Raw genomic sequence first — 23,655 nt, 5'->3', positions numbered from 1 at the left:
TTGTAAGAAAGCACATTACACTGTGATACACTGCTCTTTCCGGCTGCTGAGGGTAAAGGAGGACGGGTCTATGTAATCTACGTAATCTATGTAACTACTACCCGACGCGAAGTTCCAGGCCAGTCGCAAAGCAATGAGATTGGGTCGGATCATACGCAGCCGGGACCACATATCCACTAATTTGACCGGTATTCAAGCTCCAATCGCAGGTGGAGCCGATGAAGCTCTCCGCCAAACAGATGACCTACTATTTTTAATCGATTGTGATCCGGCAAATTTGCGGATCGCTCACCTATTCTGATTGCTATCGTACTGCTGGAGATTTGCCGTTTTGTTGGCAAGATTTCGGTCAACGAAAGGACTGACTTCCATTAATCACGTCATACCCAATTTCAACTATTTTGTATGGTACACCTGGTGGCTGCGCGGTTTTTCACAAGATAACTTCATCCAGTACGCGTGTCCAAGACCAAATTCAAATCAGATCGACGATCACTGATGTTAGGGCCGATTTTCTCGTAATCTTTCTTCTAGAACATCACCCCGATATTCAAAACACATTCCACGCTAGGAAGGAATAGACGGAAGCGCGGGGTTCTCACTGTTAGGAATTTAATAATCAGCTGGGTGAGGTTACCAAGTACCCGAGTAGAAACAGTTCTGCTTGGCACAATCACTGGAAATTCTATCATGTAACTCCTTCCTTGGTCCTCCGGTCTCCCGGTAAAAGCCGTTGAGCCAACCGAGCCCCCGAAGTGGCGCCAGTACCAAGTGATTTAGGTCAGCGATGTCGATCGCACCGGATGGGCCGGGCGGATGCCTGAGTGGGGCCGGCCTTCCCTCGCAAAGATGACAATATGGATCCCACATTCTTCCTTGATAAGTGCTTCGGTAAGAATATCTGATCCTGGATGACTTCATAGGAATAATTTGCGGATTGTGCCTTTGGTATATTGGAAAGCAGAACTTGAATTGTAGCTTGTAGCAGCTGATAGCCCGTCTGGGCGAACAGCTCAAATTGGAGAATATCTGGTAGCAACTGGAAGTTGTAATGTGGTGAAGGTGAAGTTCCATTCTGACGAGAGAGGTGTAACATAAGCTAAGCTATGGGGGGGGTAATGTAATTATACAGTAATATCGTGCGACCTCTAGATTCGCAGCGTCCCCTTTGGAAAGTTCAAGCTGTATAGCTGCATGGAATACGCGGAAAGTAGAAATGGCGATAAGCTGGAAAATAATTTATGTAAATATAAAAGTATATTCGAAAAGGGGTAGCAGTTAATATAATAAGCATAGTGGAGGACAATTGGTAGGTAGCCTAGAACTAAATAATTCTATTTGCGTCTTAGGATACCAAGATCGTTTTCTGTCTTATGACCTACTAGTGCTTATTACTATCAAAGTCCTTATATTATATTATAGATATTATAGAGAAAGCAAAATAAACATCTAGATTGGAGACGGCTTCCGTAAGAGGATAGTTTTCTCCCTGTGGAGGACGTTTCTGCACTAGTCATAGTAGTTATTTAACCCCCTTCCCCCCAATATAACACATACATAATTTGCAAAAGGATCAAAGCAAGTTTCTCAGGTGCTATGAGCCGTGTAAAGTTTGACCAGACAAACGTACAGAAATGAATCTCTTTCTCTGTCTACTAGAGTGGACATGGTGCGCGTCTTTTGCCTGCCAGCATGTTGGTTGTCATGAAGAGGTTTTTGTAATATATAGCACCGTCGTGTAATTGAGAAGCAAGCAGGCATCCAATCGGTCAAGTCATGGTTTTCTAGATTTTACAAGAGTTTTCTATGATCAGCCGAAACGGACCTTTATCTTGGCTTTCTTGTCTAAGCTTCATAGTTGAAGAATTGGACGGTAGAATTCGCAAGTTAACCCTCGATGGTGTAGTTGGATATCACGTTCGGCTGTAATGGAATATCATATAACCGAAAGGTCACCGGCTCGATTCCGGTTCGAGGGAATTGCATTTCTTTTTTGTATTTTTTCATGATCTGGAAAAATACCAGATAATCGCAAATCTTTTTTCCTTAAATCAAATAGAATTCAAACCTTTAATTAATTTCGAAATATCGATATCTGGGTAAGTTATATGATTCATCTAAGGGTTGGGGTCTCGGCTACGAGATATATATATTTCCGACGGCAAATCATACATTGAACCAGTGAGGCTCGCAGCTAGACCTGACAAAACAGAAAGGTCTGGGTACCGAATCGCTCGAGTCACCCATCAACCTACCATACACGACAGCGCTGAGCAGGCCTTCCGAACAGATGCAGATCTACATAACAGACTTACGACCATACCCAAGGTTGAATCCACCGATCACAGCGTTCACTGCGTAGGCGATTTCGCCATTACAATATCTAGCGTTCCTCAAACTACGTATTGCCGAGCATTGCCTACCTCCTCTTGCACTGTGAAGTCTGCATCGGCCTTCTTGAAGTATATGTGAACAATTTGTGTCACGAGCATGCTGACACTATGTAACTTCAAACTCTTCAATAGGAATGTGCTGCGTTAGAAAATTTTTTGGGCTGTCGGGGGAGAGAGGGGGGGAGAGAAGGGGGTTCTTATTATAAATCAACGAAGAATTCTTCATGGGACTTCTAAACGTGATTTGTCTAAAAGAATTGTCTCCTATCGTCGAGAGCACTGCATTGTCGTTACACGGTCTCCCTCGGCCGGATTCGGTTTAAACTCCGCTCGAGTGGAATGAGGGTTGGGGCGTCGGCGGAGTCTAAACCGCTTGGGGAGAAAAAAAAGGCTCAATGCAAGATATTTAGTTTATACGGATTTTCGCAGACATAAAAAGAACTGAATTCAAATCATCATTTATAAGTATCATTTGTAATCATTTATTTGCTTATACAAACACAAGAGTATATAAACAAGCTAAAAGAGTGCTTGCTTCTCTCTCCATCGACCTTCGGCCGGATCACATACCCACCGCTCTATAATTATTTACCTCCTATTTCGTGGAGTTAAATCTTTTCATTGAAAGCAAAATGACACCTCGTCTGGCCTGGCTTGGCCTTGGAAACATGGGTCGTGTATGTCGAGATTGACAGATTGGGTCGCCTTGATTCTTGTTAACTAACTCTTCCAAGGGAATGGCAAAAAACCTGGCTTCAAAAGGATCGCTCGACTCTCCGTTGATAATTTACAACCGAAATACAGCTCACGCGTTCGAATTTCAGTCAAAGAATGCCAACACAGAGGTAGCGGTCTCTGTCCGAGAAGCAATCTCGAAAGCCGACATCATCTTCACTTGCGTCGGCGATGACGCCGCAATCAAAGACATCATCAAAGCCAGCATCTCCGCCGAAAACATCGAGGGCAAGCTTTTTGTCGACTGCTCTACCGTTCACCCAGATACCACCACTATCATTTCAGCCCAGCTACAAGACAACGGGGCACGCTTCGTCGCTAGCCCCGTCTTCGGGGCGCCTGCAATGGCCGAAGTTGGTCAGGTTATTTGCGTGCTGGCTGGCCCTCAGGAGGCCGTCGAGCAGGTGAAGCCCTATACAACTGGGGTGATCGCCAAGAGTTTCATGGACTTCAGTAACCAGCCACCCGCCAAGGCTTCTCAGCTCAAGATCCTTGGTAACACCTTCGTCATCAGCATGGTAGAGAGTATTGCCGAGGGACTTGTGGTCGCTGAGAAATCCGGCTTGGGTACAGACTCATTGCACCAGTTCTTCGAAGCGGTATTTCCCGGCCCATATGTTGCTTACTCAAACTGGATGCGTTCTGGTGACTATCACAAGCGCGACGAGCCACTTTTTGCTGTTGATTTGTCTAGGAAGGATGCACGTCACGCATTGGACTTGGCGGCAAAGTCTGGTGCTACGATGAAAGGAATGGTGTTGGCAGATCAGTATATGGCTCAGGTCAAAGAGCGAATGGGTGCTCGGGGTGATCTAGCAAGTATCTATGGCGCTGTTCGTGAAGAATCTGGATTGGAGTTTTACAATGATGTATAGCCCAATTGAAAAGAGTTCAATGATTGCTCAAAACTTCTCTTTCAGATAAAGTCTGAATCTTTGTGTTATCTTTGACATAATTGTGTATAGTACGCTAGCAGAAGATCTAGTATTTTCTCGTCTAAAATCTAACAATCAGTTTGTCAAAGAAAAAGGGAGCGCTTTGAACTTTATGGTAAACCTTGCGAAATTGTGGTAAGCTGCAGTGGGAGTATTGCGAGATGCTTCTACAGTGTATGAAAGCTGTATTGAGCCAAATATCTACTTAAATGAAGTCCAATTCTGCGCCTCTAGAAAAAAGGCAGAGCCATGACCAACAGGCTTTGTGCAAAAGGTGGGGAGAGAAATCCGCCAATCGGAGCGGAAGAAACCACCGGAGAACGGTAGGATTAGTAGTATGCCCAGGTACTAGTAGTTAAGTGATCTCTAAGTCAACTCCATAGTGGGAACGCAATTAATCCGACCTCAGCCCGGTCAGCCGAGGGTAATGATTATGAAACATTGAAAAATCTGATCGAGAACAGCAGGCAAGCCAGTCTTGGCGATCTCGTATTGGAAGACTGGGCTAATTCATTGAAAATCAACCAAAGCTTTTGGGGTGAGTGATGTGTTATAAAGCAAAAAATTGGTGGAAATTTCGCAAGTCAACCCTCGATGGTGTAGTTGGATATCACGTTCGGCTGTAATGGAATATCATATAACCGAAAGGTCACCGGCTCGATTCCGGTTCGAGGGAATTGCATTTCTTTTTTGCGTTTGTTTTTTGCATTCGTCCCGCAAGTCACTCAATATTTTCCAGACTAATTAATTATCTTTGCAAAATAATATATGGCCGACTGTGTGTGCGTGTTGCTGAATAGGAATGAATCCTTTTTTTTTTTTTTCTCAAATTGTGCAGCGAGGCCAAAGTTGCTAACTTAGTGAATTACGTTAGTTAACTAGTTAGTTATTCACTAACTATGACAAAGCGAGATGTTAGTAACCAAGGTCCAGAGACTGCCAACAGCTACAACTAATAAGTTACATCAGATCAAGGGTCTAATTCCCAAGCAATTGCTGTGGTTACATTTGGCAAATGGTATGGAAATATGAATCGCACAACGTATAATTGTTAATTGGCAAATAGGAAACGAGAGCATAGCTCTATCTAGCGAAGTGAAGGCATAAGAGAAAGGAAAAGAAAAACAAAAGAAAAGCAAAAATAAATACAAAGACAAGTAACTGTTCCACAGCTTTCAACGCGAGCCCCCTTTATCTCCCTTTCTGCCTGTTCCGTTTTCCTGGAGGGGATTTGATCACATCTTGGAGGGTACCATTCCCCGAGGTGATTGACAAGATAGCGAAATCTATTTCAAGCTCTCATGGCTTAGGAAGAATACGTAGAGTCGATCGGGCCAACTCGGATGTTAGAGTAAATCACTTTGGCGGAAGCAGACTCGGACTCAACGGTGCTGGGCTTTCCAGAGTCAGTAGAGCAACTGCCGCGGGCAACACCGGGGTCGGTAGCGGTGGCGTCCGTGGGGTAGTTGCTGTCGAGCCAGAGCATATCCGCATAGTGGTCGTCCCACAAGCTCATAACAAGGACCATTCCCTCGCTGAGAGCATCGCCCATATTGGAGAGGCCACCGTGCTGAGAGAAGATATCCTGGTCGCCGAATGCGGTCTTCTGGGCAGTGCAGAAGTCTGAAGTGATCGAGTTGCCAGAGACGCCGCTAACATCCGAAGCCGAGTTGGCGATGACCTCGCCGTTTTGAACGTAGATACGCTTAATCTCCGAGAGTGTACCGGAGTCGGTGCCATCATCAGTGATGAATTGGGTGACAACGGTCATCTTGGAGTTAGTATCAACGATCTGATCGGGACCATAGAAGCTAGTGTTGCCCATACGGTACGGGTTGAAGTCGCAGCCATCAGGATCGCAAGTACCAGCATAGCGGTTAGAAGAGTAGGTGCCGCCACAGGCGTCAGTATCGCACATGGTCTGGCTAGCGGTGTCGCAAGGGTGAGGAGTAAGAGCAGTTGAGATGCTGTTGGCCTCCCAGATATCCATCTCAGCGCAGCATGAGCCATGGTTGCCGACACCAGCGTTCGCGTCATTGTCGGAGGGAGCCCAGCCGTCGACGTTACCCTGTATATTACTATTAGCGACTGAGTGCTCATCGATTCAAATCATTCTTACCTGGCCGTTGATGAACTTCAAATCGCGAGGGCACTGAGAATCACAGTAGCCTGTGCCGTACTTGGCGCCGGCCTTGTTGTTCTCATATTTGGACATGCCACCATCAGCATCCATCGAAACGAAGTACAATGCTCCATTGAGACCACAAGGGAGGTCTGACACATCCACATCGAAGGTGAACTCCTGGTTCAGCAGCTTGAAGATCTGATAGGTGTTCTCATCCTCCATCAAGTACAAACGAGAACCGATATTTGAGCCGGTAACGAAGCCTAGGGTCAACGCATCACCGTCGGTGGTGACTCCATAAGTGCCCGAATAATCAGCACCATCGACGGCACAGTTGGTAGCACAAGTCTCATCATCGGGGCAAAGAGTGGCATCCCACTATTCGTAAAATAAGAAGTTAGTGATATTCAACATCATCCACCACTTGCAATGGACAGACTAAAATCGAGATCCTAACTCACGGTATTTCCTGTATAGCAATTGGTGGTGCCATCAATCGAGTGAACCCAGCGCCAGTTGGCATCGACAACAACAGAGCCAGACTGATCCGTGCAGCTGCCTGCAGAGGTGCATTTCTGCCAAGTTAAAGAGGGATGAGTCTCGGCTTTCTGTGTGCCAACCTGTTGGGCACGAGCCGCTGCCATTACGGCAGAGAAAAGGAGTGCGCGTTGATACATCTTTGTCAAAATTGAAGCCAATGAATGATTTGCTAGGTCTGTTTTGAAGCTTTTTTGTAGACTGACCGGCAGTTGCTGAACAAAAGAATAACCTGAAGGCGCGAACATACTCTTTATATAAGATTCGCTGTTGAGGGACCACCATCCATTTTTCTTGCCATGTAGGCTCAAACAAGTTCTTCCGCCACATCATGATCCGGTGCTGCGGACCGTGAGGCCGTCGCCAAATGGGTATGGACAGTAGGGGAAGGACCCTTCATCAAACAGACGGAGACATCCAGATTAGGTGATGGCCGGTGTCGAGAATTGATTTAGGTGTGGACCAGGCTCCATGATCAGGACGGGAATGATCGTCGTGAGTATCGATTAATACGCCTCGTCAGGGTCTAAATTGGAGACAGAGCGGTTATATCTAGTCTAGTCGTTTTATTGTCCTCAAGAACGGAGATTTCTCCGGTCCATTTCTGTTGGCTGCAGCAGGATACTTCTGAATTGTGGATGTAATGAGTCCCGTCAATGCATCTTCGTGTTCAAATAAGTCTGGGAAAACAGAGCAAGCTCCCGGCAATGATTGTATGCTTAGGTTTGGACCATACAATACCGTGAAGGCGACCTAATGATTCAGATAACGGTCTCCCAGGTTCCTGAGACATTTTTGGAAGTGGCTGAGTCTTCTAAAGTTCCACTGGCGTGTATAGCGTTGAGGTGGCTTTTGATAGTGGACTATTTTCTGCGAACGCTGCCAGATTTTGGCGTGAGGCGCTCTGGGGTAGAATGGCCACCCGGCTAGAATAGTGTTTGGCTCAACCGTTTTGACCAGGGGTGTTTCAGATCGGTCACAGGACCCCTCTTGGGTAAGATTATCCAGGCACAACGGAGCAAAACGAGGAAAATATCCCTCAATGAGAAAGCGGACGTCTAGCGCCCAGGAGTGCCCAGGAACGATCGTACCTGACTATCTGTCAACGTGAAACGGAACAGTTGTGGCCCGTCACTTACGACATGCACAGGTTTTTGTTGCATATCATGCATAACTAAGTTTTACCATTGCCAGTCCACCCAGTATTCCGAATGAAAGATTAGTTCTTCTATCAGGTATGCTTATTGAATTAAAAAAAAGCAAAGGCAAAGGCATTATAGTCCCTGTCGGGGTAGAAACATTGGCGGATAAAACGCGACCGTCACCCCAAGACGTTTTGAGAATCTTTCCGAGAAGACTACACCAGCAATCAAATCCACCAGAGAATTCTTAGGGTTTACGGTCCGAGGTGTGGATGTACCCGGTCGCTAATTGGGTGGGTAATTCAATCTGAAGCGTGTTGGGGGGACCCGGCGGTATGAAGAATGGGGCGTCAAGTCTTGGTCGGGCATGTCGATCGCATTGCGGGGGTGCCAGCCACGGCTGTCACTAACTAGCATGTGGCGTGAAAGGGCGCTCGGCATATTCTCAGTGCGCCAGATTATTGTATTATGCCTATTCCTTTTCCATATTCTGTTCATCTTGAGTCCACCTCGCCCAAGGCCTACTCTGGGGAATAGAACAACCTTCCAAGAATCATCCATTATGGCCGTATATACAAATTAAGGTTGAAAACGCATAGGGACTGCAGCTGAGAGAATGAAAATATTGTTAAGCAGAATGCAAGATGAAGTAGAGCCGAGTAGGGATTAACCCCACATTTTCAGGGATTCTGTTCCACTCTGCATTAAACCATTAAACCTGCTTTGTCAGACATGGTCGCTGTAGATAGTATGGACTGGAGGGCATATATGCGGCAATATGCGTATAATTGCCCTTTTCTATTCATTTACAATGCGCAGTTAGATCCAATCTCTTATTCGTGTATGAACTCAACAGGTTGTAACACTGGAGAGTTCAAGAAAACCGAATCCCCCTCTCCGTTGTATGCTCATATCCTGTGCAAGCATAGGAAAGCCATTAAAAGAGTCTCCACTCTGCTGAGGAGACCTAGAAAGGAACGGGAATTGCTTCATCAGTATCTGAGTTATCCTCTAGACAGAGCGCATTCAAAATACAGTTGCCAAATGCGACACGGCCGTGTCATTGCATTAGTCGAGGTGTAAATCAAGGTCGTATAGCGGAACTATCGGCCCCAGTGATGCGCTTCTTCATGGATTTGACGGAAGCTGGGGCGTCCAGATAGACGGTGTCATCTGCACAACAGCTACTAGATCACTTGGACTCATCGTTCAAAGTATAATACAAATCAAAACCTATACCAAGAATTTAGGGTGAGCAGATGCCTGAGAGTTCTTCAGAATTCGGGGGAGTGTTCTCGAAAAACAATGCAGATCGTTACCACATGAGAAGAAATAGTTCTTTAGTTGAGTAATTAAATAGTTTCACTTGTAGTGGACTTTAGGCTGAACGGAATATATCGGTCGGCGATGGTCTGTGACGCGGAGGAAAGCCCCGTCTTGCCTATTATAGATTGGGCAGCCAGCATTCAGACATTCGCAGTCTATCCAAATGATGGAGGTAGATGTTTTTCACAACAACCCCTCGCAATGAAATCTGTATTTCTTCAGTATTGCGATCCAAGTCAGCAGACACCACACAACGATCAAGTGTTCTCGGTCAACCTTGTGCACATTGCTGATGACGTCCTTATCGGCTTATCGGCTTATCGGCCACATGGGGCCTCGGCCCCAGCGCTTCCTAATGAGTCTGCCTCATCTTCGCGATCTTCTTTTTCTCCGTCTCCCAACTCACTCGCTCGTGCCTCATCACCGCGTTCTCGCATTTAAGAGTCTCACTCTATTGTCGTCCTTCGTGTGCTGTGAATAAACTCCATCCAGGGGGTTAGCCGAGAGTTACCATGGCGCTGTACCACCAAACCGTGGATTTCCTTTCCGACTCCTGGACCAACCAACACACGCAGCTTCCCCTTCTAGCAGTTACAGGGGCGTCTTTCACGCTCGGTCTTCTGCTTCGATCGCTTTTCAAACGCAACGAATCTGCCAACACGATTCTTATTTCACCCCGCTCCACGGTTCTGCCTAGCCTGTCGGAAGACGAGAACCGTAAACTGCCTCTCCCGAACGACGTTCTTCCTGGTGCTCGCGATGTAGCCAGTCCATATGGATCAATCCGAGTATATGAGTGGGGTCGTGAAGATGGCCCCAAAGTGTTGCTGGTGCATGGAATCACCACGCCGTGTATTGCACTCGGCGGGGTGGCCCATGCGCTAGTTGACCGCGGCTGCCGCGTGATGCTCTTCGATTTGTATGTTCTGCGCGACACCCGAATATTTGTCGCAATTTTATTATGAGAATTATCCTGGCTGACCGCAATACTCTAGATTCGGAAGAGGATACTCCGACTGTCCCGCGGACCTCCCGCAGGATGATCGACTCTTCGCCACGCAGATCATGCTGGCTTTGACATCATCTCCCATTTCCTGGACCGGTGCTGAGTCTGGAAAATTCTGTCTGGTTGGGTACTCGCTAGGCGGAGGAATTGCGGCGGCATTTGCGTCTTTCTTCCCGCAACTTTTGTCATCGCTTGTGCTTCTAGCACCCGCGGGATTGGTTCGTGATTCACAAATCAGCTTCCAGAGCCGTCTTCTGTATTCACGCGGCCTTATGCCCGAAGGCCTACTTGGATACCTGGTGGGCCGTCGATTACGTGCAGGCCCGTTGGTGAAGCCTAAGCCCAAAAACGAGAAGCTCAATGCCGCGGATGCTCTGACCGAGGAGATCCCTTCCCAGGGAGCCGCGGAGGTCCAGATTTTGTCTCGCGAGTACCCCCATATCAACATTCCATCTGCTGTAGCCTGGCAAGTGAACAACCACTCAGGATTTGTTCATGCTTTCATGTCGAGTATGCGTCACGGGCCGATTCTGGGACAGCGGCAATGGGGGTCATGGGCCCGACTTGGCGAATATCTGAGCGCACAGAATAGGATTTCTTCTGAAGCGAAAAATGAGAAAGGTCTGCCCAGTGATAAGGTCCACATTCTCTGTGGTAACAATGATGCCATCATTATCAAGGATGAGCTGGTCACCGATGCCACTGCCGCACTTGGTGGGAACGCTATCTTCAAGTTCTATGAGGCGGGCCATGAGTTTCCAAGCACCAAGTACGAGGAAGTGGCGTCCTATATTGGAAAGTTGCTTTAGTCAAGAAATAGCCAGAGGATTTTGAAGGCGTGGACTCTTTTTTTTTCTATTGCTGTCAAGCGGTCTTTTTTTTTGGCTTTTGCTTTGGAAAGTAACATTTAGATATTCACTAACATTTAACTGCGACTGAATAGAATACATAGACAAGGATATATCACTCTATCATACATTTTGCGGATTTCTCAATATGCCACTCGGTCCTTAGTTCTTCAGAATCTGATCCATCGCGTTGACTTGGTTTGACAGGCCGTTCAGATGTGTCGACCGGTCCTGAATACGTGCCCCCGCATAGTAGGGGCCTTCTGCGGCCGGTGCCCGAGCGAAGCGGTTCACGTTATTTTGGTTTGCCCTGGGGACCTGGCTCACGTTGCCTTGATTGAGAGCAGTATTTGTAGTGCCGTTGCGGCCGCTAAGGAGATAGATTCATGAGCTTGTGGTTCCATTGAGGCGTCAAGGTTTATGTAACTCACGTTGTGGACGAAGCTTGAGGAACAGACATGGTTGAGGATTGGGGAAGATGGGTTTTGGAGTCGTCTTGCTTGAAATTTGCAAGTCTAAAGATGGAGAAGAGCCTTGCACGGAAGATAGTCTCCAGGGCAGATCAAGATGTAGGTTCCTTGTGAAGCTTTGGAGCACTTATAGTCATTCACTTTGTGATGTGATGACAACGATGATGACGATGAGGAGAAGACTGATGTAATGAGTTGGAGGTTTGTGATAGTCACCAAACAGCAGGAATTCGAGGTCTATATATGCAAGAAAAGCTGTGAGGCTATGCTGGAGGAAAGGCATGCCTTGAGACACGCGAGCTCGACTGGAGCTTACATCTCGGCCCACATGGAAGAATAGGAGCTAACCAGCAAATGCAATGGAGGAAAAGATCTTCAGTTCGTATCAACTGCCCACGACAGTGGGATCCACTTCACCATGGGCCTGTGACACCATTCCGCCGTCAGACTCGAGCAGCCTGGAGGCGAGTAGTCCGCATGAACCATATCCGGCGAGCCTGAAATTCTTCCAGCGGACGCTAACCAGAACCATGATAGTGGGAAGCACATACCCGTCTAATCTGCACAACAGGCGACAAGCTGGACGCAATTGGTCATCGGCCTGCATGAAATGGGGGCCGGCAAGGCAGGAACTAGATGGAACAGGGTGTCCATGAGTATGGGGTGGGGATGAGGGCCCACTTTTACGATGGTGGTCGGACCAGGAACATGGACGAACACGAAATTAGAGGTATTTCCAGGGCATGTCTACTCAAGGGCTCTCGAAGGCACACATGGCGAGCCATATGTTTCACTACGGGAATAATCAAATGCGGTAGCCGAGCCGTGCTGGAATGAGCGAAGGGGGAGGAAGCGATAGAAAAGAAAACAGACAGTATGCAGATGTACGCAGGCTCAACGGTTGGATCGGCAAGAGCGATTGAACAAGGAACAAGGGTTGCAGTGCTGAGGGAACGTCATGGGGAGTCTAGAACTAGTTGGGCAGGGCCGGGGCGTGGCTATCGGAGCGGTAAATGCGGTTTTTTGCAGAGGGCGGAATTCTCGCGTGGGGGAGTCTTAATTCGATTTTATTTTCGTTTCTGATTTTATGAATTTTTAGGGTTTTAGGCTTTTGATTTTCAAGAGAGCGGAAGCTTTCAAGGGTGAAACAATGTCGTGGGACCAACGTGGTCGATCACATGGAGATCACGCACTGGCCCAGGGGGAGGCGAGAGATTGGAATGATTGGATAAAAACGAAAGGGAAATTACTAACGAAGCTATCAATCACAATCGATCAAAGGGGAGAAAAGAGCGAGGCGTGGAGCTGACGAGAGCAGGGCTTTTCCCCGACTTACGCGCGGAAGAATGAAGAACATGGCAACTAGGAAAAATTAAATGGGACACAAATTCGGGTGAGTTCTTTCTACACCCATCTAGCGGAGATCACGATAACGCCTGGCAAAGAGGCGTGTGGCCTTGCATGTTCTGCATTATTGTTGGCCAAGCATCCGACAGACGGCACAGCTCCATACCAGCCACGTCGGCCGGCGTGAGGCCTAACGAATCAGTTCATTCTGCATAGCCATAATTCCAGTCTCCGGAATGCTTGCAGACCCTAGACAGATTACAAAGCAGATCGTTGAACACGCGAATGACTTGTTTCAGAATGAATCAAGGGTCCTGCATCTCTGCATCTCCGAAGAAAGGGGGAGCACGTGGAGTGCCGTAGTGATATTCACGTATTCAGTATCAATGCACTGCCAAGAGCGTTGGTTGGGTATGACGAGTCTAACGAGGGCTCATTACTGTATTTGGAAAGCATCGGCAAGATGCATTTTGTCCAGCGCCACTCGAGTGGCACCGTGAATCCCTGGCCCGTTCGTTCGGTTGCAGGGTGGCTCAACATATCCCTAGAGCAGGGCGCAAAAGGGCTTGTTTACGAAACAAGAACATCGAGTGGGGAGGTAAGCTCGAAAAAGAAAACCTGAGGTTGGGCGAAGAATAGAGGTTGAAGGAACTAGCGGGGGATCCAGTTTTGTGGCTCAGCAGTCCCCACCGGGTGGTATGGGTTCAACATCCGAAATGAAGCATTAAAGGCCTACCAGGGGGTATCTCACCCGGGTAAAGTAGGATCGCGATTCTAGTCCTAATTTGGGGGAGAGAAAAAAGATTAAGGGATATCTTCGCATCACGGCGCTTCGGAGTTGCCGAATCTCATTCTCAACGTGTGGCTTGCGGTCCGCTCCCTCCGTCATACTGACCGGACTCAAATCTCGGAGGACCGATCCGCGTGCGCTACCGAAGTATGCGAAGGCCCAATTGGGGGTGGTTGTTGTGCCTCAGACAGGGAAGCTGCATTGGATCTGGAGCCACAGCGGCCATATGGAACCCCGGCGTTTCAGATAATAAGCTTGCTTTTCCACGCGTGTTGAAGGAGGGGGAGCAGATCATTCATTCCAGCCATCCCCGAGAGAGTAATGTTTGACGACGTTGCAGGTCCACTTGTTCGCGTTCGATATGCAAGGCACGTCGGGTCCAAGCGCGGGAATCCCAACAACCTTATCTCCATTCGGTGCTAACTGCGCCGAGCGTCGATCGTGGGGCTTGGCCGTCTGTTCAGCCCCAGAGGACGAGAAAGAAGAAGCAGATGCCCTCTTGCTTGGCTCCGGTGCACTCTCTATTCCGTATGGTCTAGTTTCAGACCAACCACGTCGATCATCGATCATCACTTCCGGCTGATTATGGAGTGTGACTTGGGGGTTAGCTGGATTGGAGGTTCTGTCCTACCAGCGTGAGAGGATCACCGGTGACGTTGGATGCCCGATGGGAGTTCAGTGCACTATACTGCTCCGTAATCCAGCCCAGTCGAGCCCTAACTCACGTCTATTCTTGGCGGCCTTCTCCGAGGAGAAAGTAGAAAAAGCAAAACAACACCAGACCAGCTCTTCGATTTGGAGAAGAAAAAGCACAACCAGGATTCGCAGAAAAGCCTTGCAGATTTTAGCCACCCCTGATTTTCTCGACAATCGGACAGCGGACCTATCATACACAAGCTTCCAACCACCTACGATTGGAGCCCATGCAGGCCCAAAGGGATAAGATGGATAGTTCGGCAATAGTTCATAGGGCCCCCTCCTCACTGATCGAGTAATGATCGCCCGAACCGGATCATCAGATCATCCCTTGGGGATAATGTTTGCCCAGTTGGCATATCCCTCAAACAGGGCTTCAGTCTGAAACGTGAAATATCAACCCGCAAATTTAACCCAACTGGAGTACGGGGTGTTTCGATACCGATGACGAATGAGCTGCTGCATTTCGTTGCCATCGCAACGTTCTCTGATGCAGCCACACCCACGAGATGAACGCGCGAGCTTGGGCACCCAAACCTTTGCAGTCCGGACTCGAACACTTGGGGATCTTGGAGGTGGTGGCATAAGCCCCACGGACCAGTTAGCCAGCCCTGAATCATCTAAGGCAGAATTATGCGACCCGAGTCTTCTGGTTCCTTCATTGGAAAATCTGGTGGCTCCTGCAGTTTTGGGCTTAAGTCGCTACGAGGCCGTTACCAAAAACGGGATGTGGTCCGATTTGATGCCGCATAAGATTTTCAAAGGCGTAGAATACAAGTGATCAGTATGCAGTGGTTTATTTGCTTCACTCCCTCCTCTTTCGGCTCCGATTTTCCATCCTCGTGATGACCCGGAGCCGATCTATACGAGCAACTCTCCTTCCAAATGGAGAACGCCGAGGATCGCAATATCCCCCCAACCCCCGGCCCCCCTTCACTCTATCCACCTTCATTTGTGGCCCTACTTCCACAGAGCTATCGTGCCTGACAACTGAAAACCGGTTTGTGACACAGAAAAAGGGATGGGACACACCCCCAAAGTGGGCGTTGAACACGGTAGATCTTCGGTTTCTCCTTTTCCGAAAAATTGTTGGCGATGGTTGGTTGGGGATTTGCGTATGTTTGCTTTTTCTCTATTTTTCTCTAAGGCGCAGTCCTGTGATTTGCAGGCTGCTGCACTGGCATTGCGCAGAACCAGACTGTCGGGACGGGGGACAGCTGAAGGTTTTGCTGGGTCTTCAACGTGAAACGCCGGCTTCAACCCCTTCCAAGGGTTTGGTTGACAGATCATATCCCGACAATCTAGATCTGCTCCCGCTTGGTTCCCATGGTTGCGGGTTGCTGGCTACTGGCAGCCTTCTGACTTTTTGAGCCCAGCGGCTTTAGGCCCCTCTCGAAGAGGCAACCTATCAGACTAAACCCGAGAGGCTGGGCCTCCTCCACGGTGGAGGTGGTGGTTTGGTTCCTTTTCCTCGGGACAACGTTGACGAACTCATGACTCGATCAGAAGACGAAGGCTTTTTGGAGACCACGTCAAAATTGGCAGAATGTAGTTGCTTTTTTTTTGAAATTTCTTGCGGGTATAATTATTAGGTCAGCTGTAACAGATAACTATGGATAATTCTACTTTCTTTAAATTATTTAAATTTACTAAGATAACTTGCTACCTTCTTATAGGGTTTGATCTCGGATGAGGTACAAAGGGAGTTCGAATGAGCTCCCAACTTCTCCAGAGCATAAAGGTGGTTACGGAGGTATTCTTGGATCACTCATAGGGATTCTATGAATATAGCTACCAGTTACATATCATCAAAGGGCCCAAGAGCAGCAGTAAGGCTCGCGTAAGCCCGATCTAGAAAAAGAAATTTGAATGGAATTGAGCTGAGAAGGAACATCGCATATTTCGCCAAATTAAGACAAGCTTAGACCGGCAGTATTGGTGCTTTTTCATCAACAGCATAACTTTTCTTCTTTCTTTCCACGAGAAAAAGAACGACTGCCCGAAAAAACAACAGAGCATGGAAAATTCTGTAGAAAAGACACATCAGCTTTTGATCTTGGCATTTTTGGAAATTGGGTATCATACGCGGCACCAGAGATGAAGACAAACGCCGCCCAATTGGGAGACACAGGGTTGGTCTTAAATTGCTCTCCTAGGCACCAAGCACTGTAACCTAGGTATGTCGCCACCAGCAAATCAAAAACGGCGCTTCCAAACAACCATATCTCTCCTTTTTCATTATTCTCATCTGTCTCTTCTTTTTCCATGAAATGTACTGCTGCTCGAATAAATAGCCTAGCATGAAAAAGTCTGTAAGAAATATTAGTGTCTGGCCATCAATTTACCGGCGAAAATCATATCGTACGTGGCGCCAAAAATAAACACAAATGCAGCCCAGTTGTGAGGAACAGGATCAAATGCAAATTTCTCTCCCAAGCACCAAGAACTATAGCCTAGGTATGCAGCCGCAAATAGATCAAAAACGACGCAGCCGAACAGCCAGCTCTCTCCTCTCCAGAGGAACACAAACGCATCTGCGAATGCCCAGACTAATATCTCAAGTGACTAGGCAAAAATAAGCTATCATGATAAGTTGAAACTGTAAGAATAATTCGTACCAGTAGTTTAATAGAAGACAGCCCTTCATAGTCCAGAAGAATCCATATACCCGCAATATTAAAGAAGAGGCCCCCGAACCTTTGATAGAGAGCTTTCTCTTGTTCTTGGCTCACTTCCGGTGGGAATGACATTTTTGGTGGATGAGAGTTATGTGGTCCGTAAGCATCACGACGCAGTCAATGAAGGGTATTTGAATGGTAGACAGAGAAACATAGAAGATGCCTTGTCAGGCTCAGCCACGTTGGTGTTGGGGGCCAATGATTGGGAAGGGGGCGGCCCCCCCAGATAGCTCGGTTTTCAGATCTTTCACACTACCCGACCAGAGTAAATACAATGACCAGCGGCTAAGTAGAAATTCATCACAAATCAAAATTATCTGTTAAATTTTTTACCGAACGAAAGAGAATGCGAATGCCTTCGCAATATGTTATATTGGTTGATTCCTCACCATGCCCCCGAAGGATGCCAATGTGTGGAATCCTATAAATTGACAGAGAAAGCAATCTGAAGAGAGATGGCACGAGAATGTCTCGATCAATTTTTAAAAAATACATAGATGTAGGCTTTCAAATTCAAGAACGCTTAGACCCGACTCGGGTAGATGATAAAAACGTATGTGTAAGCTCAAAATATATCCAGCAAATATTTGGGGAGAAAACTACTTGGGAGTGACCACTTGAAATCCAATGAGAGCGGGCAATCGGCTTTATCGAATTCAGTTTTTTTTTTTCCAAGGCAAGTCTATTGAAAAGTTGAGATATCAAAGAGAATGAAATCAATGCCAGTGCATCCCACAAGATGACCTCATGTAATTTTGAGACCGCTTTGCTATTTTAACGCCATTACAATGACTGATGTATAGGTGGAGGCAGTATAAGTATGGATAAGTTCAATCTGAAGACCAGAAAGATCAGCCAATGCCTGCCATTGCTGCGCGGTCCGCTCTTTCCCACCGAGCCCGATCATCATAGTGATATCGGCCATGGTAGCCTGCCAGTGGGCACCAGTATCCGGCAAAACGACCTCGTCGATAAGAATTCGAGATTCAGCACTCATGGCACTGGCAATATTTCGCAGAATATTTGAGCATTCTCTATCCGGCCAGTCATGCATGATGCGACGCAGGTAGTAGAATTTGGCATCTGTATAGACCCGAATGGTCAGTGATAACTCCGCAGAACAGCTAGCCCGAGGAAAGCACAGTAGATTACTGACCAGTGATAGGCTGTTCTTCAAAAAAGTCATGGGCTACAGCTTTGACACCTTCGATTGGAGCAAGCTTATTGACTGCAGCAGGCAAATCTTGAAGGACAAGACGCCCCAGGAGATTGGGATACTTCTTGCCTAGCTGAATGCACTGATGACCATGGCCACCTCCGACGTCCACAAAGAAGGGCTTTTCGGAAGAAACAGGAAGCGAAGAAGGTATCTTTTTAGCCTCTGACTCGAAATGATTAAACCCAACAGTCCATTCCACACCCTCCAGGGACGTCATGACTTTTTGCAAATTTTCAAAATGCTCTGGGTTCTTGACATACCATTCAAAAGAGCTCAGAGTTGTGTTGTGAGCTTTTTGAAATGGTGTTTTTAGAACACTATCAATGTCCTGGTAGTTATTTTCAGCAAAGAAGGCCGGCATCGCCATAACGGTAGGCGCATGATTATCGAATCTAGACAGAGCATTGTTAAGTGGATCAAGTTCCAAACAGGTTTCTAGAGGTTTCTAGATAAAGGAAAATGACTAACCCATGGTAAATCATGGCATCACCTTTAGGATCAGCAAGAACGAATGTGGTAGTGTTTGCTTGATATTGGTTGGCAGCAACTTCCTTTATGATGTTGGTGGAAGCCAAGTAACGAAGGAATCTCTCTATTGGCAACTCGGCAACCGAATCAGCAACGTCGAGTAGCTGGGGTGAGTGGTAGGATATCTTCACCTACCTAGAAGCTGCGGAGATGCTCCAGTAAGGTCTGCGAGCTGGGAAACGGTCAAGGGCTCTTTCTGGGAGGCAAAATGACGGAACAGCCCCAGATCGGCCCCCAGACGAATTGTCCCAATGAGAACAAACTGACAATATCAGTACATAGTGCAGAATCAAAGGAACAGAGAAAAATCTACTGAGTTTGCGAGGTCCATGAGAAGATCTTTCGGACTCTGTAGCTCTGTTTGGATGTCCCGAAGAGCCTTCTGTATCCGAAGCTGGCCTGCTTCGTCGGACCTTTGAGACAAATCACGAATTTGATCAAGGATGGAGTCCATTTTGATGGGAAAGAAAAGTAAACGAAATGATAAAAATAATATGGCGGTTCTTTTGATTCTGTTCGAAGAATGGGTTTCTAGTTTACTGAGAACAACGTTCTTTTATACCTCCAGAGCCTCGTCAGGCTCCGCGGAAGTTCCGCGGAAGCAGCCGCTTTCTAATTGGCGGCCTCCCCTTAACCTCATTCCATCTCACTGGCAGGGACACGATCAAGTTTTCCAAAGACCCAGCCATTCAACAGAGGATAATCATGAGTCGCATTGAGAAAAATCGCTCAAAATCATCTCGATCTCGTCCGGTTTCGTGTCATTTTTGCCGATCACGAAAGTTGAGGTGTAGCCGCCAGTTCCCCTGCGCGAACTGCACCAGCCGCGGATTCTCCTGTCAGCTGGAGGGCCCACCGAGTTTGTCGACTTTGTCCGGCAGTAGTGCCGATGAGGCACCGGAACAACCATCTGGTGCATTCCAAAATGATGTCCTGGCTCGCTTGCGCAGACTTGAAGAAATTGTGATCGGTCAAGGAGAACACACCCGGACTTCGCCCGATCAGCCTGGCTCACAAGTAGGGCTTTCCTCGCTTCGGCACAGAGGAGATATTACAGCATCCTTTGTCGAAAATGCGGCAGTGGTCGATGTGGACTGGCTTGAAAGGCAAATAACAAATCCTGGCTCAGCCATGAGGCTAAGTGTGCCAGATTATGGTACGGACCCATGGTCTTTTTACTGACGCCATTTTACCTGTTATGAGAACTCACTCTTACTGCACAACCTAGAATTCAAGACCTGCTCTGTCAAGGATGCATTGAAACCCACAAGGATCGAAACCATCGATCCTTTGAAGCCGAACTCGACGAAATATGTCTGGCTTCCACTCTATGACGAGTCAAGATACCTGGTTGAAAAGTACCTCACTGAAATCACATATCTGCATCATGTCGTTCACGTACCCTCTGTTCGTGCTCTTGTGGATGATTTTTACCAAAACCTCGCCCAAAAAAAGCCAATAAAGCTGGGACAAGTGACATTACTTCTTGCAATACTAGCAAGCACTACGTTCTTTTGGACAGAGTGGGATATGAATAAGCCAGTATTTTCTTCCGTTGCCCAAGCAAACGGGCAATCGACAATCTGGATGAAGATAGGCCTAGAAATCCTGGATTACTCTCGGATGACGAACTCAGAGTCCCTCGAAGACGTTCAAGCCACGATTATCATTGGCTTTTTGGTTTGCAATCTAGTTGGAATTGCGTCTCAAGCTCGGTATATCTTTGCCACGGCCACTTCGACAGCATGGCAGCTATCCCTTCACCGAATTGATCATCCAAACAACCGAAACTTGGATGTTCCCAAACCAGACTCGATGAGGGCGGAAATTTGTCGAAGAGTCTGGTGGTATCTTGTCGCAACCGACTGGTACGTATCCGAAATGGTTGATAGTTTTATTGCAATAATGTCTAACACGGAGAGTGAGAAAGGCAAATATCTCAGGTGGCAGGCCTTCAAAGGGGCACATATATGATCAATCCCCAGCAGATGGCTACCAACAAGCCTGCCAATGCGAACGATGAAGATCTCTTTGATGGCATGTCTAATATCAGTATGCCAATTGACCAACCGACATCTATGTCCTATTGTGTTCAGAGAATTCGACTCGGAGAAATTTGTCGAGAAATTAGCGACAGCATTCCGTTTCTAGAAATTGGACCCGGTGACCCCCACTATGAAATGATCAAGCATTTTGACAAGAGGATATGCGAATTTGCCGAAGGAATGCCGCCCTTCTTCTCCCTTGACCGTGATACACACCAACTACCCGATTCTGATCGCCACAAATCCTCAGGAATCTCCATCCAAAGATACATTATCAACTCTTTGCTTTATACTCAGCGCTGTAGGCTACACTTGCCTTATTTGTCTCGGGCTGCTTCGGAGCCGACCTACGCGTACTCAAGGATCGCCTGTCTCGAAGCAGCGCGAATGATCATCCGCACGGAAGCAAGATTATCTGCGGAGAAGTTTCCCTTTGTTCTGACACGTTTTAAATTTTCTGGAGGTTTGTATTGTGTCTGTATGGCTATCATAGTACTGCTTATGGACCTTTGCCAGAATAAAACCATGCGGCCCGAGGATGATCGAGAGCTCCGAGCCGAGACTTTTCAGGCCTTTGGCATTTTGGAAGAAGCTCAAGGCCATTCTCCCTTTGCTGGGAAACTTCTCAAATCCTTTCACGCCATCATAAGCCGAAACAAGATTCCGATATCCACAGCGGAGAACAAGCTGGCAGGCCAACCGAGGACTCAAAGTCGGTCTGGTCGCGAATCAACCCACAATTCTACATTAACGCCCGTATCAACCGAGGCGGAAATGGAAACTACTACTATTGATGCGAGCTTGCCTTGCTTTGAAGATATTTGGCAAACATTTGATGCCAGCGTGGACCCGTCTACTCTGTTTGACTGGAATGCCTTGCTATCAGAGCTAGACTCGCCATTTTTATCAATATAGAGCCTGTATGTTGAGTAAAGATTCCTGCTTGGAGGAGGTTGGAAGATTCAGCTGGGCAAGATATTAAATTGGGAAAGAAAGTCGGGGAAGACTATAGAGATGATCCATGACGTAGACTAGACAGCATCACCTAGCAAAAAAAAAAAAAAAAAAAAAAAAAAAAAAGGCCGGTTCAAGCTGTCCCAAATGTTAGCACTCGCATTAATTTTACATCCACTATGAGAATTCGATTTTTGAATCCAAATGATGAATCCAAAAAATAGCTGTTCCATAGTTCGTGCTGGTTGAAGCACCGCAAAGCTTTGTCTTTCCCATGTAGCCAGTCACCGCCAGGCTGAGTGGAGGCGGAAGATTCTCGGCCCGCCTGAAAAACGGGCAGCTCCCAAGCTCTTCGCCGTTGAGAGCCTGAGGTGAGTCCAGCTCAATTCAAGAACAGCCAGATCATTGCCTCTGTTCAGCTGGTGCTCTCGACCAGCTTCACACAGCCCCTCATGTTCGACACGGTCTGCACCCTGCCGCTCTCATCGGACCTGTTCACGCAGGCCATCCATCCTAACCAGCCCGTCGTGTCGGTTGGTTTGGCTGCGGGACATGTCCAAACCTTCCGGTTACCGCTTGAGGAGTCGGACAGCGATGACGACGGGGCGTCGACCTCGTCGTCGCGCAATGGAAAGGGCCACATCGACACCATGTGGAGGACACGGCGACACAAGGGCAGCTGCCGATGCTTGGGCTTTAGCGTTGACGGCGAGACGCTGTATTCGGCGGGCACGGATGGCCTGGTGAAAGCGGCCAAATCGGAGACCGGGCAGGTCGAAAACAAGATCGCGATTCCGCTGGAGAAGACTGGGTAAGTTAGTTACTTTTTTTTCTTGTTCTGGATTTTTTTTTTTTGGCGCGCCGCGTTTCTGCAGCTGACTGGTCTCATTTTCCCTTGTACAGCTCCGTGGATGCGCCAACTGTGATCCACGCGCTTTCCCCGCAGACGCTTCTGCTTGCGACTGACTCGAGCGCACTACATCTTTACGACTTGCGTATTCCATACTCGAAGGTGTCGGCGCGCCCGGAGCAGTCGCACCATCCGCACGACGATTACGTTTCCTCCCTAACCCCTCTCCCTGCCTCGGACACGAGCACCTCTGGATTCAGCAAGCAATGGGTTACTACCGGTGGAACCACGTTGGCCGTGACCGACCTGCGACGCGGCGTTCTTATGCGCAGCGAGGACCAAGAGGAAGAGCTGATTAGCTCGGCATACATTGGGGGTCTGCCCAGCAGCGGGACCAGCCGCGGCGAAAAAGTGGCCGTGGGTGGCTCCAATGGTGTGTTGACACTCTGGGAAAAGGGTGCATGGGACGACCAGGATGAGCGAATCTACATTCAGCGTAATGCAGGGGACGGAGAGTCAATTGAGACCTTGACCACTGTCCCGGACGAGCTTGGCAAGGGCAAGATGCTTGCTGCGGGCCTGGGCAATGGCCTGGTGAAGTTTGTCCGCATCGGCGCGAACAAGGTTGTGTCCGAGGTGGTCCACGATGAGACCGAGGGCGTGGTTGGCCTTGGCTTTGATGTGGAGGGTCGCCTCGTTTCTGGTGGCGGTCAGGTTGTCAAGGTCTGGCACGAAGGCGTGGGGACATCGGCAGTCGGAGACGGACTGGGCAAGCACATGCTTGGGGAGAGTGATGATAGTGATGACGATTCTGATAACAGCGACCGAGAGGACCGGCGCAATGCGAATGATCGCAAGAAGCGAAAGAAGGGCAAATCCGGACGCGGCACTGGACCGGATGTCCTGGCCTTCGACATGGACTAAGACTCTCCATGGTTCTATTATCTGATACCCAACTCTGTGCGAGAATTCAAATAAAAAAAAGAAAATCTATGAAAAGTTCAACGGTATTTACGATGCAGGATGTAAAA

The 23,655-nt window shown here is 47.9% G+C and overlaps 7 protein-coding genes across 7 annotated transcripts; 4 read left to right on the top strand and 3 right to left on the bottom strand.

Annotated features, from left to right (window-relative positions):
• Positions 1 to 3,025: 3,025 nt before the first annotated feature.
• Positions 3,026 to 4,003, top strand: N7462_010219 (NAD(P)-dependent oxidoreductase; the record flags this gene model as incomplete). The annotated part of the gene is made up of 2 exons (XM_057081933.1): positions 3,026 to 3,070; positions 3,128 to 4,003. The coding sequence occupies 2 exons, from the start codon at positions 3,026 to 3,028 to the stop codon at positions 4,001 to 4,003; spliced, it is 921 nt and encodes a 306-aa protein (XP_056928973.1).
• A 1,366-nt stretch (positions 4,004 to 5,369) lies between these two features.
• N7462_010218 (glycoside hydrolase family 7 protein) lies at positions 5,370 to 6,865 on the bottom strand (the record flags this gene model as incomplete). Its single annotated transcript, XM_057081932.1, has 3 exons — positions 5,370 to 6,131; positions 6,183 to 6,566; positions 6,650 to 6,865. The coding sequence occupies 3 exons, from the start codon at positions 6,863 to 6,865 to the stop codon at positions 5,370 to 5,372; spliced, it is 1,362 nt and encodes a 453-aa protein (XP_056928972.1).
• Positions 6,866 to 9,705: 2,840 nt separating this feature from the next.
• On the top strand, positions 9,706 to 11,008 carry N7462_010217 (alpha/beta hydrolase; the record flags this gene model as incomplete). The annotated part of the gene is made up of 2 exons (XM_057081931.1): positions 9,706 to 10,112; positions 10,189 to 11,008. 2 exons carry the CDS (start codon positions 9,706 to 9,708, stop codon positions 11,006 to 11,008), a joined length of 1,227 nt encoding a protein of 408 aa, XP_056928971.1.
• Positions 11,009 to 11,209: 201 nt separating this feature from the next.
• On the bottom strand, positions 11,210 to 11,507 carry N7462_010216 (uncharacterized protein; the record flags this gene model as incomplete). Its single annotated transcript, XM_057081930.1, has 2 exons — positions 11,210 to 11,417; positions 11,479 to 11,507. The coding sequence occupies 2 exons, from the start codon at positions 11,505 to 11,507 to the stop codon at positions 11,210 to 11,212; spliced, it is 237 nt and encodes a 78-aa protein (XP_056928970.1).
• Positions 11,508 to 17,797: 6,290 nt separating this feature from the next.
• On the bottom strand, positions 17,798 to 19,229 carry N7462_010215 (S-adenosyl-L-methionine-dependent methyltransferase; the record flags this gene model as incomplete). Its single annotated transcript, XM_057081929.1, has 5 exons — positions 17,798 to 18,111; positions 18,185 to 18,639; positions 18,716 to 18,839; positions 18,911 to 19,037; positions 19,089 to 19,229. 5 exons carry the CDS (start codon positions 19,227 to 19,229, stop codon positions 17,798 to 17,800), a joined length of 1,161 nt encoding a protein of 386 aa, XP_056928969.1.
• Positions 19,230 to 20,745: 1,516 nt separating this feature from the next.
• N7462_010214 (fungal specific transcription factor domain-containing protein) lies at positions 20,746 to 21,735 on the top strand (the record flags this gene model as incomplete). Its single annotated transcript, XM_057081928.1, has 1 exon — positions 20,746 to 21,735. One exon carries the CDS (start codon positions 20,746 to 20,748, stop codon positions 21,733 to 21,735), a length of 990 nt encoding a protein of 329 aa, XP_056928968.1.
• Positions 21,736 to 22,226: 491 nt separating this feature from the next.
• N7462_010213 (WD40 repeat domain-containing protein) lies at positions 22,227 to 23,548 on the top strand (the record flags this gene model as incomplete). Its single annotated transcript, XM_057081927.1, has 2 exons — positions 22,227 to 22,585; positions 22,678 to 23,548. 2 exons carry the CDS (start codon positions 22,227 to 22,229, stop codon positions 23,546 to 23,548), a joined length of 1,230 nt encoding a protein of 409 aa, XP_056928967.1.
• Positions 23,549 to 23,655: the final 107 nt, after the last annotated feature.

This window comes from Penicillium macrosclerotiorum (assembly GCF_028827735.1).
Source record: "Penicillium macrosclerotiorum strain IBT 26536 chromosome Unknown utg000010l_segment0_segment0, whole genome shotgun sequence".
NCBI lineage: Eukaryota > Fungi > Ascomycota > Eurotiomycetes > Eurotiales > Aspergillaceae > Penicillium > Penicillium macrosclerotiorum.
The sequence above is the reverse complement of the archived record's forward strand: the minus strand, read 5'-3'. Positions and strand labels throughout refer to the sequence as shown.